This window comes from Chenopodium album, chromosome 4 (assembly GCF_948465745.1).
Source record: "Chenopodium album chromosome 4, dcCheAlbu1.1, whole genome shotgun sequence".
In the NCBI taxonomy this organism is placed as follows: Eukaryota; Viridiplantae; Streptophyta; class Magnoliopsida; order Caryophyllales; family Amaranthaceae; genus Chenopodium; species Chenopodium album.
Genome location: NC_137837.1, coordinates 19,027,965 through 19,042,553, shown reverse-complemented (window position 1 = coordinate 19,042,553; position 14,589 = coordinate 19,027,965). Strand labels below are relative to the sequence as shown.

General features: G+C 34.6%; 1 protein-coding gene across 2 annotated transcripts; it reads left to right on the top strand.

Annotated features, from left to right (window-relative positions):
• The first annotated feature begins 5,367 nt into the window (after positions 1 to 5,367).
• LOC145629003 (SAC3 family protein C-like) lies at positions 5,368 to 14,391 on the top strand. 2 transcript variants are annotated; one of them, XM_081681468.1, is made up of 9 exons: positions 5,368 to 5,654; positions 6,204 to 6,304; positions 7,294 to 7,515; positions 9,098 to 9,322; positions 9,425 to 9,510; positions 9,621 to 9,717; positions 11,760 to 11,852; positions 11,937 to 12,091; positions 14,014 to 14,391. In XM_081681468.1, exons 1-9 carry the CDS (start codon positions 5,420 to 5,422, stop codon positions 14,030 to 14,032), a joined length of 1,233 nt encoding a protein of 410 aa, XP_081537594.1. In that variant the 5' UTR covers positions 5,368 to 5,419; the 3' UTR covers positions 14,033 to 14,391. The 2 variants fall into 2 exon arrangements, with proteins under 2 accessions (XP_081537594.1, XP_081537595.1); XM_081681469.1 differs by having other exon boundaries at positions 5,393 to 5,654; positions 6,209 to 6,304.
• Positions 14,392 to 14,589: the final 198 nt, after the last annotated feature.

The following is a 14,589-nucleotide window of genomic DNA, read 5'->3' as shown; positions in this document are numbered from 1 at the left end:
TCTCCTGGATCGTTAAGGGGTGTAATCTTCACCCTGTGAACGGTTTACAAGTTCCTAAAACTTGTTGGCGACTCTTTTGCTCTAGCTTCCTTCCCTTTGGACGCCACCGTACTTTATTGTATGATCACAGTGGGGGTCAAGTTTGGGGTAATGCTTGAAATATTCCCTACTATTATAAATGGATGTTTTACACTTTAAACTACTTCCTTCACTCAAAAAAATTTCATGATATTAAAAACAAATTTTTGTGATAATTTTTTAGAATTATGATCTAATAATTATTTTGAATAAAATTATTATTCAATTTATACGTCTGATTTATTGGTATTTTATCGAAAATAAAACTCTAAACTAACAATTTTATTCTAAGATTCTATCCAAATAGAATTCTAAACTAACTTTTCTTTTTAATCTTAGGAAGTCTATTTAAATCTATCCAACGTGGCGCGACACTTAGCGAAAAGTTGAAACGCCAAGTGACGCTGTCTTGTGACCTCGTCTATTTAAATTTATTCAATGTAGTGCAACACTTGGCGAAAAGTTGGAACGTCAAGTGTCGCTGCCTCGTGACCTGCCAAAAAGTTTAGCTTTATATATTAGTTATTATTTGATTTGATAGTTATAGTTATATGATATGGATTTTACAGAATTGAATTTATTTTTATTAAATTAAATTTATTTTACTATAATCTATCTATAGACTAAAACAGGGTACACTACCTCCATGGCTGCCACGTGTCCCTGTCTAAGTTGTTTTTTTTAATACTCAATATATAAACTAGCCTTTTGGCCCGTTCAACGAACGGGTTGTAGGTCATTTAATTTTTCTTGAAATGTGTTGTTTATTCGTGTTGTATGTGTTGGTGATTTTTTTGTAATAATTTTCTTAATTTTCTTACTTATAATTTGCAAGTTAGGAATACATAAAGATTTTAATATTAAATAATTTGTTATTTTAACTTTTACATTAAAAGGGGTATAGAGAGGAGTACAACTTTTTTTTTATATAGTGAAAATGGAACACTCCATTTTCTTACTCAAATTTGAAAGTTAGGAATGCATAAAGACTTTAGCATTCAATAACATTTTATTTTAGGAAATTTTGTCAAAAATAACACCACCTTTCATCGGTCTTCTAAGAATAGAATGACATTTGGATTATTTCAATATAAAACGACATTTGATGCACATCCTCCAAAAATAGAACAAAAAGCATGTAACCTGTTTCACAAGTTATATTTGACATGTGTCCATGTGTGATTGGTTAAAAAAAGTATTTTATTTTAACTTTTTTTTAAATAATAATGATTTTAAAAAACAAAACTTCAATTTTTTTTAATAATAAAATTATTTTAGAAACAATATTTTTTTAAAAAAATAAAACAAACTCCTCCCCTCACCACCTGCCCCCATCTGTGCCTTAGTCCCCCACCCCCGCCGGCGACCCCCACCACTTCCCCACTGCTGGCAACCGCTCACCCTTCTCCCCTACCCGATTCCTACCTCTACGACCTTCCCTCCCCTAAAACAACCCTCCTTCCCGTAATGACCCTCCCTCCCCTATTCTTGGCTACCTTAAACCCACCCGAAATCACCCAGAAAACTAATTCCCTACCTCGAAACCTTAATCCTGAAACCCCTTCCCCCTTTTCAATAATGGGTTGTTTACAGGTATGGTCTGGCTAGGGAAAGGGAATGGGTAATGGCCGAGATTAGTTGCTGTTTGTGACGAATTTGGTTGGAAAGTGATGGTGGTCTTGATGTCGCTTGTTGTCGAGTAATAGCGGGTTGCTCTGGTAGTTTTGGTTGTCGATTTGGGAGGTGCGTGAGGTAAGTTAGGGTGCGAAGGGGCCCTGAGTTAAGTGGGAGTAGGAAAAGGTCGGACGCCGGCACGTGGCAGGAAGAGATGGCTGGTAGAGACGACGTCGGCGGGGTAGGGGGACTGGGTAATGGAGGAGGAGTGGTGGTTGGGCCGGTGGGGTTGGGTAGGGGGTTTTCTTTTTTTAATTAAGGTTTTATTTTTTTTTATATTCGAGGTTTTTTTTTATTTAATGTTTTTTTTTTTAAAAAAAATGACCACTGACAGTTTGACACGTGTCATAGGTAACCTATTAAACAGGTTATTAACAGGTCACATTCTATTTACGGAAGATATGAGTCAAAGGTGGTGTTATTTTGGAATAATCCAAAGGTCGTTCTATTCTTGGAAGACCGCCCAAAGGTGGTGTTATTTTTGACAAAATTTCCTTTATTTTATCTTTTACTTTAAAAGGGAGTATAAAGATGAAATATTATTAATGGATGTGTTATGTGCCATATGGGTGAATTATGATGACATGTGTTATATAGGTGATTGTGGTTTGTCTTTTTAAATACTAAGTATAGATAGATAAAGATATAGAAATTTGAAAATATATTTTTTCTTTTAGAATATAAGATAATTATATTCCGTATTTATGTATATCGCTTAGTTTTGTTAAGTAAATATTCTTGTGCATAACTTTAGCTAATCAAATTCCTTAAGTTTAGGCTAATTATGCTCTTGTAATTTGTATATAATACATACGTTCCTAATGAGAAGGCAAGGATTCAAACTCTTTCATGGTATTATTTTATTTTATATCCTAAAATCCCTAACAATCTGCCTATCTTCTTCCCCACCTCTTTCTTCTTTCCGCTGCTCTTTAAAAACCTATTAGCTACAATTATGCACGAGAATATTTACTTAACAAACTAAGCGATATACACAAATAAAAAATATAATTATTTAGCATTCTCTTACTAATAAACTAAGAATACATATATATCTTGTAAGTATATTTTCTGAAATTAAAATATTTACCATGTATGACGTTTAACATAATCATTATACATATGCACATAATTTACAATACTATTTGTGTTTAATATCTATATTAACAATGACATTCACTATGATAAGAGATCTATTATATACTATACTAAAATAGAACACGTCCATGTCCCTTTTTTTTTTTGGCAAATTATATTAACAATAAATTGTTAAAGATCTTATTATTAAAGATACTCCAAGATAATATCCTCAACTTCTTAATATTGTTTCTCAATTAATATTATTCACGGATATTCAGCATATATTTTTTCCATATTAGTTGACTTTAGATTGCTCAATTCAAAGAGAGTATATGCTCTTATTTTGTAGAATATATTTTTGCTACCCTTATTAGCACACGTACAACTGTTGTATATGGTCTAGAGTGTTCTTTTTTCGTAAACTGTATAATTGTCAAAGATCTTATTATTAAAGATACTCCAAGAAAACATCCTTGATTTTTTTAATTATTTTTCAATCAATATTACTCACGGATATTCCGCATATATTTAATCCATATTAGTTAACTTTAGATTGCTTAATTCAAAGAGAGTATATGCTCTTATTTTGTAGAGTATATTTTTGTTATTCTAATTCACACATGTACAACTGTATATGCTCTAGATTTTTTTTTATTATTATTATTATTTTAATTCCAAATGAGGTTACAATAACCAAGGAAAGGAAAATTCAAACAAGCAAAAACAAGAAAAACTAAAAGAAAACAAAAAACCTAAACACCTAATTACGGAGGAATAAAACCCTTTCATGGTACTAGAGCAGATTGTTCCTTTCATCTATTGAGTTGAATTATATTTATAAACTATACATTCAATTTAAAAATAAAAAATTATTTTCAAGCACAAATTTTTATATGTGGTGGGCCACATCGTCTGGTGGGGGTTACTTGAGTTACTCGATTAGAGATTACTAGAGTTACGCAGTCAGGGGTTACTTGAGGGGTTCGGCCGTTCGGGCATGAGTTATTTGAGGGGTTCAACCAGGGGTAGGGATGTCAGTGGGGCGGGTCAAGTAGGAGAACCGCCCCATCCCCGCCCCAGATGGATCTCGGTTTGGCGGGTGGTGGGGCGGGGATGGGGATAAAAACCATACCCGCCATGGGTGACGAGGTGGGGGTGGATTTTAAGTTGTACCCGCCACATCCCCGCCCCGCCCCACCCGCCCCACTTCGTAACCGCCCCATCCCCACCTCATCCCCACATCTATATATCTTTTAAAGCAAAATTACATACTTTTATTCTATTTATAAAATAATTACATGAAATACAATATTAATTATAATACTTTGTACGACACTTATATTATAACACAAAAATGTGTATAGAATGTTTTATTTTATAATTCGTATTATTTATGTAAGATTTTGTATTTGAGATACGGATATTAGGTGGATCTTGGGTGGGAATTAGGCGGGTCTTTGGTGGGGATTAGGTGGGGATGGATATCCAAATGGGGGGTGGGGCGGGGATGGTTTTGGAGTTGTACCCAGTGGGGCGGGGATGGAGATGAAAATTGGACCCGCCGCGGGGATGGGGATGAGGATGAAAATATTAGGTGGGGATGGGGATGAGAAGGCCAACATCCGCCCCGCCCCGCCCCATTAACATCCCTAACCAGGGGTTACTCTGTTAGAGGTTATATACTCAAGGGGTTACTCGGTCAGGGATTACTCGAGGGGTTACTCAAGGGTTTATCCAGTCAAGGGTTACTTGAGGGGTACAGTCAGGGGTTACTCAATTAGAGGTTACTTGAGGGGTTATTCGGTCAGAGGTTACTTGAGGGGTTACTCGGTCAGGGGTTAATCGGTTAAGGGTCACTTGAGGAGTTACTCGGTCAGGAGTTACGCGGTCATGCAGTTACTTGATGGGTTCGGTCATGGGTTATTTGAGGGGTTCGGTCAGGGGTTATATACTTGAAGGGTTACTCTGTCAGTGATTACTTAAGGGGTTACTATGTATAGGTTATATAGTTAAGGGGTTACTCGATCAAGGATTACGTGAGGGGTTACTTAGTCAAGGATTACTTGAGGGGTTACTCGAGGGTTAATCCGGTCAAGGGTTACTTGAGGGGTTCGATCAAGCGTTAGTTGAGGGGTTCGATCAGGGGTTACTCAGTTAGAGGTTTCTTAAGGGGTTACTCGGTCGGGGGTTACTTGAGGGATTACTCGATTAGGGGTTACTCGAGGGTTTACTAGGCCAGGGGTTCGATCAGGGGTTAATCGATCAATGGTTAATTGAGGGGTTACTCGGTCAGAAGTAATCCGAGTAACCGGCCACATAGAAAAATCCCCAATTTTAAAATAGTAAGTATATCATTATTTTGAGGGGTGAAAAATAGACACCTATGTAAGTAAGTTAATTAATATTCATTAAATCGTTTTATCTAAAAATTTTGTTAATTGAATATAAGTACTATGCTAGTTAAACCTATTCACCGGTTTATGTTGGACCCACCCATTCCATTATTCATAGTACTTGTCTACTTGACGAAGTTAACTCAATTGGGAATAAGAGAGGACAAAGAAGCAAACTGTTGTAAAACTTAACAATGAACAGAAATCATCATCCCTCCCAAAATTCTGCAACTTCATCTTCTCGTTCTTCTTCTTCATCTTCATACTCTAATTCTAATTCCAGACATCACAACTATGTCACCAGAACTTCGGGTCCAAAACCCAATTGGAATCGCATCTCTAACAGACCCCAAAGAGTTCCATTGGAAGAAGATACTGATTGTACCACTCCTCACTGTATTGTTGGAACTTGCCCTTTTATGTGCCCAGGTATATTATACACCTTTTTTTTATTCCCATTGATTAAATATAGGACTGTGATAAATTTCTGCTGAATTGTACTTATTTTCTGATCTGGGGCTTTTCTAAGACTCAAAATTCATATTTGGATTTTTTTTCATGTTTTATCTTTGAAGTGCTGAATTTTACTTAATTTCTGATCTGGGGTTTCTCTAAGACTATATTTGGGATTTTCAAGTTTTATTTTTGAAGTTTGTTGATTTTGCATAGGAGTTATTTTCATTGGTATGTGAATTACTATGATTAAGAGGAGATGAATTGGCCAATTAGGTGCTAAATCCTATTATGGGTTATACTTGATATTTGTTGAATTTGAAAAGGATTTTAAATCAATGAAATAATTTGGAAATTCAATGATTAAAAAAATAATAGTATTAATGATTTTCAGAACAATGAAAATTCTTTTGATTGTCTAGTGTTCCGAGAATAGGATTTCGGTTGGAATACTGAATTTTCTATTTTGATTGTATATGAGACAGAAGGGCTTGTGATTTAATGTTTCTTGCTTGTTTTGGGTAGAAAAGGAGAGAATCCAGCGTGAGCAGCTTCGAGATCTAGCTGTATTTGAAAGATTGAATGGAAATCAGTCAAAATCATCCTCAATGCTCGCTGTTAAAAAGGTAAACCTATAAAATTTTTGTCTGCTGTTGTTTAAGTGAAATTGATTGTCCTTTTGAAATTGTAAATTCGTTGCATTAGTATGGCCAGGAATTTGTGTTGAAGGAGGGAGAATTTTATGTCAAAGTTCTAATTATTGAAAACTAGTATTTAAGGTTATTCATGCTTAACTTTTATATAATTCAATCTCTTAGATACATGGAACATGTATTTTCATTTATTGTATCACTATCTGCTGTACTTGAACAAGTAAACAAGCTTTGTTATGTCCCATGCAACTACTGAGGCAAGGGATATATATTGCTTTCTCTCTATGCTTATTACTCCCTTTGTCCCATCATATAGTGCCTGTTTCTCATTTTTCATGAAAATTAAGGGTTGTAGACTATTACAGGGAGTGAATAGCATTTTTATTAATTGGATTGTTTTATATGGAAAAGTTAAAAAAAAAAAAAGTAAATAATCACGTGTAATGAAGTATTGGTCTATTGGATATAGGGGTAAAAAATAATTGATGGTACAAATATTTGTGAAAATGTAGGGGTATCTTGTATGGGAAAGTAAAAAAGTAGGTGTATCATGATAGAAATAATAGAAATATTAGTAACACAGTTTGGAACACCTAAAAAGGAAAACATGTACTTCGTATTATAAATGTGATGGAGGGAGTACTATGCCACCTTTTTTTAAGGGCTTTTTTTTGTCTCCGCCTATGGTTGCTTATGGTTGACTTAAATTTTTTTTTTAGTCTCTTCTTTGGACAAGTAGTCTAGTACTCTAGTAGGTTGTATTCAAGTTTTGAGTGCAAGATATGGAAAGTGGCATTTTTAATTTTTTTAATTTATTTTTATTTTTCCTTAGGAATCTTTACATGGTAAACAAGGTTTTATTTCTTTGCCTGTTAAAAATTTGCTCTTGTTAAGTTGTGAATATAGTGGACAAACTTGTCATAATAGTCATTTTGTGTATGAACCCCATTTTTTCTCACTAGTTTTGCAGAACTATCTCAATGAAGGAAGTTCAAGCATCAGATATACGCCCTCTGCCGGTTTTGGAGGACACATTGGATTACCTTATGAAGTTGTTGGATTCATCTGAACATTCTTTTCTTGTTCTTCATGATTTCATCTCTGATAGGACAAGGTCCATTAGGCAAGATCTCAGCATGCAGAACATCAACAATGATAAAGTGATCTGCATGTACGAGAAAATGGTATGCTATAATTGTTCATTTTTATGCTTTGTTTTTAAGTGCTCAACTTCACATATAGATTTGTGTGCGTAAAGAAGATCAGGAAAAGCTTAGAACACCTGAATGAATTCATGTTATGAGCTCCCCTTAAATGGATAGTATTTTTCAGTATGAGTGAATAGCATAGTTATACTGTTCCTTGTCTACCTCAAACTTATGTGGAACCATTTGTATAGTTCAGGGTTGCTGAATAAGTGCTCAAACAGAGCATTCATCTCCATTTGTGGGTGTTGACTTCTGAATGAAGTCTGGCATAACAAATGAGTGGAGGACTTCCTAAGGGTCTCAAAGACATAGAGAAGTTTACTTGGAAAGGTTGGCCCAAACTTTAACCTTAACAAGTAATTTTGGGAGCAATGTTTTGCTATAGTTTACTTGAAAACATGTGGTTTGGTTATGATATATAGTAGCACCTTTGATTTCTCTTATCAACCCCAACGGCATAAAATCTTGTATATGTATAGCCTTTCATATTGTTTTGGTCAATGATTGCATAATAATCTGTATCATACCAACATCTATCATATAGCGTTATGAATTTTTATTTTGTGGGATCATTAAATCCAGACTCTTGGCAGACTATTCACTTTTAGATGTTAAATAGGTCACTGAATTCATGCATGTGCTCGTAGTTTTATGTGGTATGTCATTGATATTTACTGCCAAATTGTTCATTGGTAAAAGTGGATACCATGTACAGGGAGAATTTTGATGATACCTTGATGTGCAAAAGAATATCTTTGGTGTTTAGCATTTCATTTAAGCGAAGTTGAGCTGTATACATATGGCTAAACTTGTATAACAATGTATTTCCTGTTTTTTATATAGCTTTGGGAACCCTGTAAAAATTTTGGTAAGTTCATTAAAAAAGGAAGTGTACCATTTTGCTTATTTTATTATGTTATAGTCTCTTATATTGTCCAAAAGGTCTTTCTTTTTGTTTATTTTTTTTTTTTTTTATTTTTAAATGCAAACTAACCTGCTAAAGGACCGAAAAATAACATATCAGTAATCAGAGAATTGAAGTTAAAGCAAAGTCAATTTCATTGTGTACGCCTGTACGGACTACACACTATACTATAACGGACTTTATGAATACAGGCCAATAGGCCATGCTATTTGACTGAAGTACTAACCTTCACATAGAAATCTGGTAGAGAAAAAGTATTGAAGTGAGTTTTGCTAAAATCCAAGCGCCATCCATCGCCCAAGTATGCCCTAACCTGAAAGTGTCATGCAGAGTTCAGCTTAAGAACCGTAGTAGATCAGGCAGAACCAGAAATTAAAATTATCACTAATTAGCTGACCTTCGAGGTCTTCTTCACTTCTAACCTAGGAGCAAGGAGGCCGACTTGCCCAGTCAACAAAATAGGAAATTATGGGTTACCAAGTTTTCTGAGTTGTACTTGTACCCTAGCCATCTCAGGCCAGTTTTAATTATTATTGGCTACTGTGTCGCTTTTTAGGCATGAACTACTTGTTGTAAGTTGGTAGCTAATATGATGCTCTGACTTTTGTGTTACATGGATCATGACTAATGCAGATTAGGTTTCATGTCACCTCCCACTACAAGCTTAGAAGATGTGAGGGTGACAGCACCACTTTATCTTCAATCCATCATCTTAATATGGAGCAGCTCACTAAGTGCCTTGGATCACTATATAACCTATACGATATCAACCGCACTTCAGATTCTGTTTTTGACAATGAGGCTGAATATCGATCTTTATATGTCCTCCTTCATCTTGAGACTCATAGCCATTCAACGGTTGCTCTCTTCTTTGATGATACTCTTGCTATGAATTTGATTGTCACAGTTTTCTGCTTGCTTTATTGTACTGACTCTTAATACAGCTGATATTATCTATAGGGCGAGTCTCTATCTTTGTGGTTTTCTCGTCTATCTTCATATATTGTTGGCTCAAAGGAGATGTGCTTTGCGCGAACAGTGTTAAGGTACATACTTTTTGCCATGCTAACATATGACTCATTGTTTATGCCAATGGAATTTTTTTAAGGGCACTGTCTCATTAAATTTACTTTTATTGTAACCCCTTTCTTACTAGGTCTTTTCGGATCGGCAATTTTTGGCGTTTCTTTCACACTGTAGCATCAGAGGCAACTAACCTACAGTTCTGCATCATTGAGCCTTATATCATGGAGGTTGGTACTTTGATAAGATCTTTTACCTTGGATTTTTTGTATAGATGATTTTCAATATGGCTCTGTTTTCAAATATTATAAAACACTTTTTAAGATGGCATAGGTAATATTTGATGGTTATAAACCTTTTTCCAAAATGGCGTTGTAAATAGTAACTCATGTCAGGGATGGTAAGTAGTTGAAAGGATTGAATAGATGGAATTATGTGCTTATTCATTATTGGATTCCAAATGGATCGTGAATTCTTGAAGTTGTTCAATTTTGAATTTGGACATTTGTTATGGTGCTTTGCTGATTGCAAAGGTGTCTTTTTGTGAATAAGTTTGCATTTTTTAATACATACTTGAAATGATGGGAATACAAGTTGTTTTTTTTTTTTTTTTGAAACTAGAGTGATGGAGGTACCTGACCAAAATGATGGAGAAAAAACACTTTGGTGATGTATTAACTTTATTAAGAAATGTACTAGTATTTTGGTGAATTAATAAAGGTTTATACCCAGAATTAGTTACGAGTCATCATAAAAGCCATTCATCTTATGTTACCATGAATGAAGTATTATAGGAAAAGAAAGGAGAATTTGCACTTGGTCCTTATCGAACTAGAGTGAGCATATAACAAGCTACTAAGAGAAGTGTTTTAGTTGGCGATAACTGGAAAAGATATACCACGTAAGTATAAGGATATCTATTGAGATGTGAAATCTATTGGCGGAGAAATAGAGGATTAAGGTTCTTAATGTTCTTTCCTCTTTGCAGTAGTTTTGCATAACATGGTTTATCCAGCATGAGTTATCGTGGTGTTTGTTTTTTGCGGATGATATATTATTAGTTAGTTGTGATGGACTCAATGGGGCTGCCACCTATGTTACTCGGACACGGCAATTTTGCCGTCATACCCGGGTCGGTACCTCCATCACTAGTTCATGCTGGTCTCATCCTTTTGGGAAAATATGGCTTTGGAATTGTTGCTGTTTGTAATAATTACTACTTCCTGATCAAGCATGGTCTTAAAGAAAACATATGATATACCTTGTGTATTGTGACCTTTATGTTTTTTTTTCCCCTCTTTATCCTCCTCTTTTCTCATTAGGGTTTTGGTCAGTTATCTTAAGATTGAAATTGTTAGCTTTATTGGGAATATTTCCAAATATTACATTTTTTTTCTTCTTAATTCAATGAAATGCTTGATTCCTATCGCTTTAGGCTTCATTCATAGGTGCACTTTTTTTATTCACTGATTACCTCTACTTCTCTTTTGCTTGATCTTTATAAAGTGAAAACTGTCCAAAATAGGGAGAAAAAAAAGTATTACGTCTTTTTCTTACTTACTTTTTAATTTCCATTTCCATTTCCATTTTCTGGCCCTTAGGCTTAAGACAGGACCATTCTCAACAATGACTTCTAATTTTCTTCCAACTACTCCTCCAAAGGACAGTACCACTATATGCAGTTTGAAGCTCTTAATTGGTCCTTATAATTAGCTGTTCTGAATGCTTATTGCTCACAACCTGTTAACCTTAGGTTTGTAGATCTCACAGGTAGAAATCTAGAAATTTTAATAACTGGTACTTAGTTTCGCATGAGGATGCATATCGATTCCAAAGGATCTGTTTTTTTTTTTTTTATCCAACCCTGCAAATGTTATAAAATATCCTGTATTCCTGTTGTCTCCAAAACTAGTGCATGTACTATTACTATTGTTTCTCGATTTATAAATATCAGTGCTTCCAAAGTTCTAACACTTCCTAGTTCCAATAATATCGATAAGATTCCTTTACCTTGATAATCCAAACTTCTTATAGAGTTTAATCGTTTGATAACCTGAATCCTTTGTGAGAGACCAGGGAAATCTATTTGTTTCTTCAACAAAATTATTCCAAATGTTATGTGGTAGATGTATAAGAAGTGCCAAGGTGGGTAGCTATTATTTATCTAATTGTTCAAACAAAAGAGATTTGGTATATGCTGCTTTTAAGCTCCTTTTCTTCCTGAAAACTTCATTATCGTTCTTATATTGAGTTTGTTTCACTTTGTTTTAAGGTTAGGGCACTTGCTGTAGCGTGTATAAATTCCAGTGGCTACAAGCTTCATCCTTATCCATTAACATCTCTTTCAAAAATCCTGATGATTAAGGTATAATTTGGTAAATATCTTTTGTTTATTAAAATTTTTTAGTTGTACGTTATATGAAGTAACACCGAAATTTGGATTTGTCAGGAATCGGATTTGGAAACCTTCTGCAATGCTTGTGGCCTGCAGACTTCCCAAGATGATATGGGGAATAAGGTCTTACCCACCAAGCAAACTGGATATTCCCATCCCAAGGGAGGATTTCAGTGCAATCTTTTCCCGTGGTTGGAGTTGCTGGAGAAGTGAGTTTCTCTGCCATTTACTTTTATCATTTCAATGCTATGTTTTCATATTGAGCTGTTCAGATGATGGTTGTTTCTTATACATTAATTTTATAAGAATCTTCAGTTAAGCACAAGGTTTGAATTCCTCTCTTCTCCTTCAGCAACCTCCTATAGAGGAGGAGGAGGAGGATAAGATTGGAGGGGGGGGGGGGGGGGGTTTATCACACACATACCTCTACTTTTAATACTGTCTAGTACTCCCATTGTTATTTCTCACAAGAGGAATTTAGGACTTTTGACACTATGTTATAGGCTTTTTTTTTTTTTTTTGAAAGAACTAGGTTATAGGCTTTGTTGACATAAATTATGCATCCCTATGTGCTAATCTCATATTTTCGGAAAAAGTGGCCAATCTTGAAGTAAGCCTGTATCTGATGTTAACGTGTGGTGTTTGTCTAATATACAAAGAATGAGGTAATCCTGTAACTGGAAAATTCTGCTTGCTAAAGATGTCAGTGTGAAATTAACTATATTGATTTTATAGGGACAATAACAATAGATGCTTTCCAGAACCTGTTTCAGCAGGATTTAAACTGGGTTGCTGTTGTAGACTGAGGATGTAATCTATACTGTTGCTTATCACACAGGCATATTTGTCCCACATCCAATTTGCTTGTAGAAAGTACATGTTATTTAGGATTTTCCTGTTGTAGTGCTATTGCAAATGAAGTTCGCTTTGAGATGCCAATAAATGTCACAGTTTTATTGCTAATTTGTTGTAAAGGTAATAATAAATCAATCAATCATATTACTATATGGTTAGCATTAAACTATCTGATTCCCTGTGAAAGTATGACCTCTTTTACTCTCCCTGAAGCTATCCTCACTTCAAAATGAAGGTCAATTGCGTTAGGTTTTTGCTTTGTTATCTGTTGTTAGCTAACTACCATGTTATATGAATACATGATGCACTATTTTTTTTCTTTTTCTTTTTATGCCCAATCCTATCTTTAGTATAAACGTGTCTTACTAATTTTTTTTCCTATTGAATGATTTATTTGGAATGCTTATGAGTTTCGATGAAGTGAGTGATCAATCTCATTGACTACTCTTTCATCGAAGGAAGCACGGAAACTTCTAGTGTCCGAGGTCTTCCTGTTTTCGTGCTTATGAAGCCCAAAAATGGTGGGACTTGAATCAGCTTTTTCTGTGCTACATACTCCTACTTTTGAAGAGACATATTCCAATAACGTGCTAAAATGACTTGTGATATTTGGTTCTTATACTCTTCCATTCTTGAAAGTTTATCCTACTTTTCAATTTGATTCGTTTTTAAAAGTTCAACTCATTTCTACTTTAGTCTTATAATGAAAAATCCCTTTTACAATCTTACCCTCATACCCCACACCGTTTGACAAACTTTTAAAGAAATTGGATGTACAATAAATATTGTACATCCATTATAAAGTTACCCTATAATGAGCAAAAGTTACATTAATATGAATAAAAGTTACCCTGACATAAATAAAAGTTACGAATGATTTATGCTTTATTGATAAAAATTACCCAAAAAATTGTAAAAGTGACCCTATATTTGATAAAAAGTGACCCTCGATGTATAGTAAATTACTGTACACCAGATGTATACAAAAGTTATTCAAATAATTTATGGCATTTTATAATCTTTCACTTGCTTTTTCCACTTTTTTGTTATACACCTACCTTTTTACCTAGTCTCTTTTACTTTATTCATTTTTTTCCTTACACTTATTTACTATTTCCATGCGTTCCACATTCCTGAAAACAAGAGTCTACAATTGAAAGGTTGAACTTTCGGGAATTTTGTACTCACATTCTTGGGTGATGTTTCCTCTTTGTTTTATTTTGAAAAGTTTTTACCCACATAACGTTCAAGTCTAATACCTTGTTTACTATTGCAGGGATGCTATTGGAAAGTAAATAGTGATGTTATTGGAAAGTAAGGTGGAGGAAAGAGAAAATGAGGTGGAGGAAGAAGGAAAGCAGGGATAAATTCTGGGCGACATCCGCAATGAGATGCTCTAAACCCAATTACATTACCAAAGAATCTCGTCTTGATGGAATTATTGGATACTTTTTCAAAACTTTCAAATTTGTATTAAGTTATTATAGAAGGGAGGGACAAACAATTTTTTTGGGGGGAGGTCCAACATCGTCGAACTGGCATTCATTCTTCTAATTTTTCCATCTACTACGAAAGACAGGCAAAGTCCGAATTTGTGAAAGACATGTTATTCTTTCTTTTTTAAATGAATGTTAGGCTATTCATAAAGGGAGTATTTCTTTGGTTTGTTACATAGTTTTTGCGTCTTCAATTTCTGCAGGCAGTGTTCTGTTCCGGGAAGATACTTTTGATCAAAAGGAATTGTAAGGTGAGATAAATTTTTAATTAGCATGACAAATAGACAAACTCATCACTAGGAGAAGGTATTTTCATTTTATATCACTGTCCTTTTGATTTAAAGAATTGAGAGCTA

Excerpts from the sequence above, each read along its gene's own strand:
- LOC145629003 (XM_081681468.1), top strand. The coding sequence starts at position 5,420 with ATGAACAGAAATCATCATCCCTCCCAAAATTCTGCAACTTCATCTTCT. Across the intron at positions 9,323-9,424 it reads AGACTCATAGCCATTCAACG|GGCGAGTCTCTATCTTTGTG; the intron begins GTTGCTCTCTTC and ends TATTATCTATAG. Across the intron at positions 11,853-11,936 it reads CAAAAATCCTGATGATTAAG|GAATCGGATTTGGAAACCTT; the intron begins GTATAATTTGGT and ends TGGATTTGTCAG.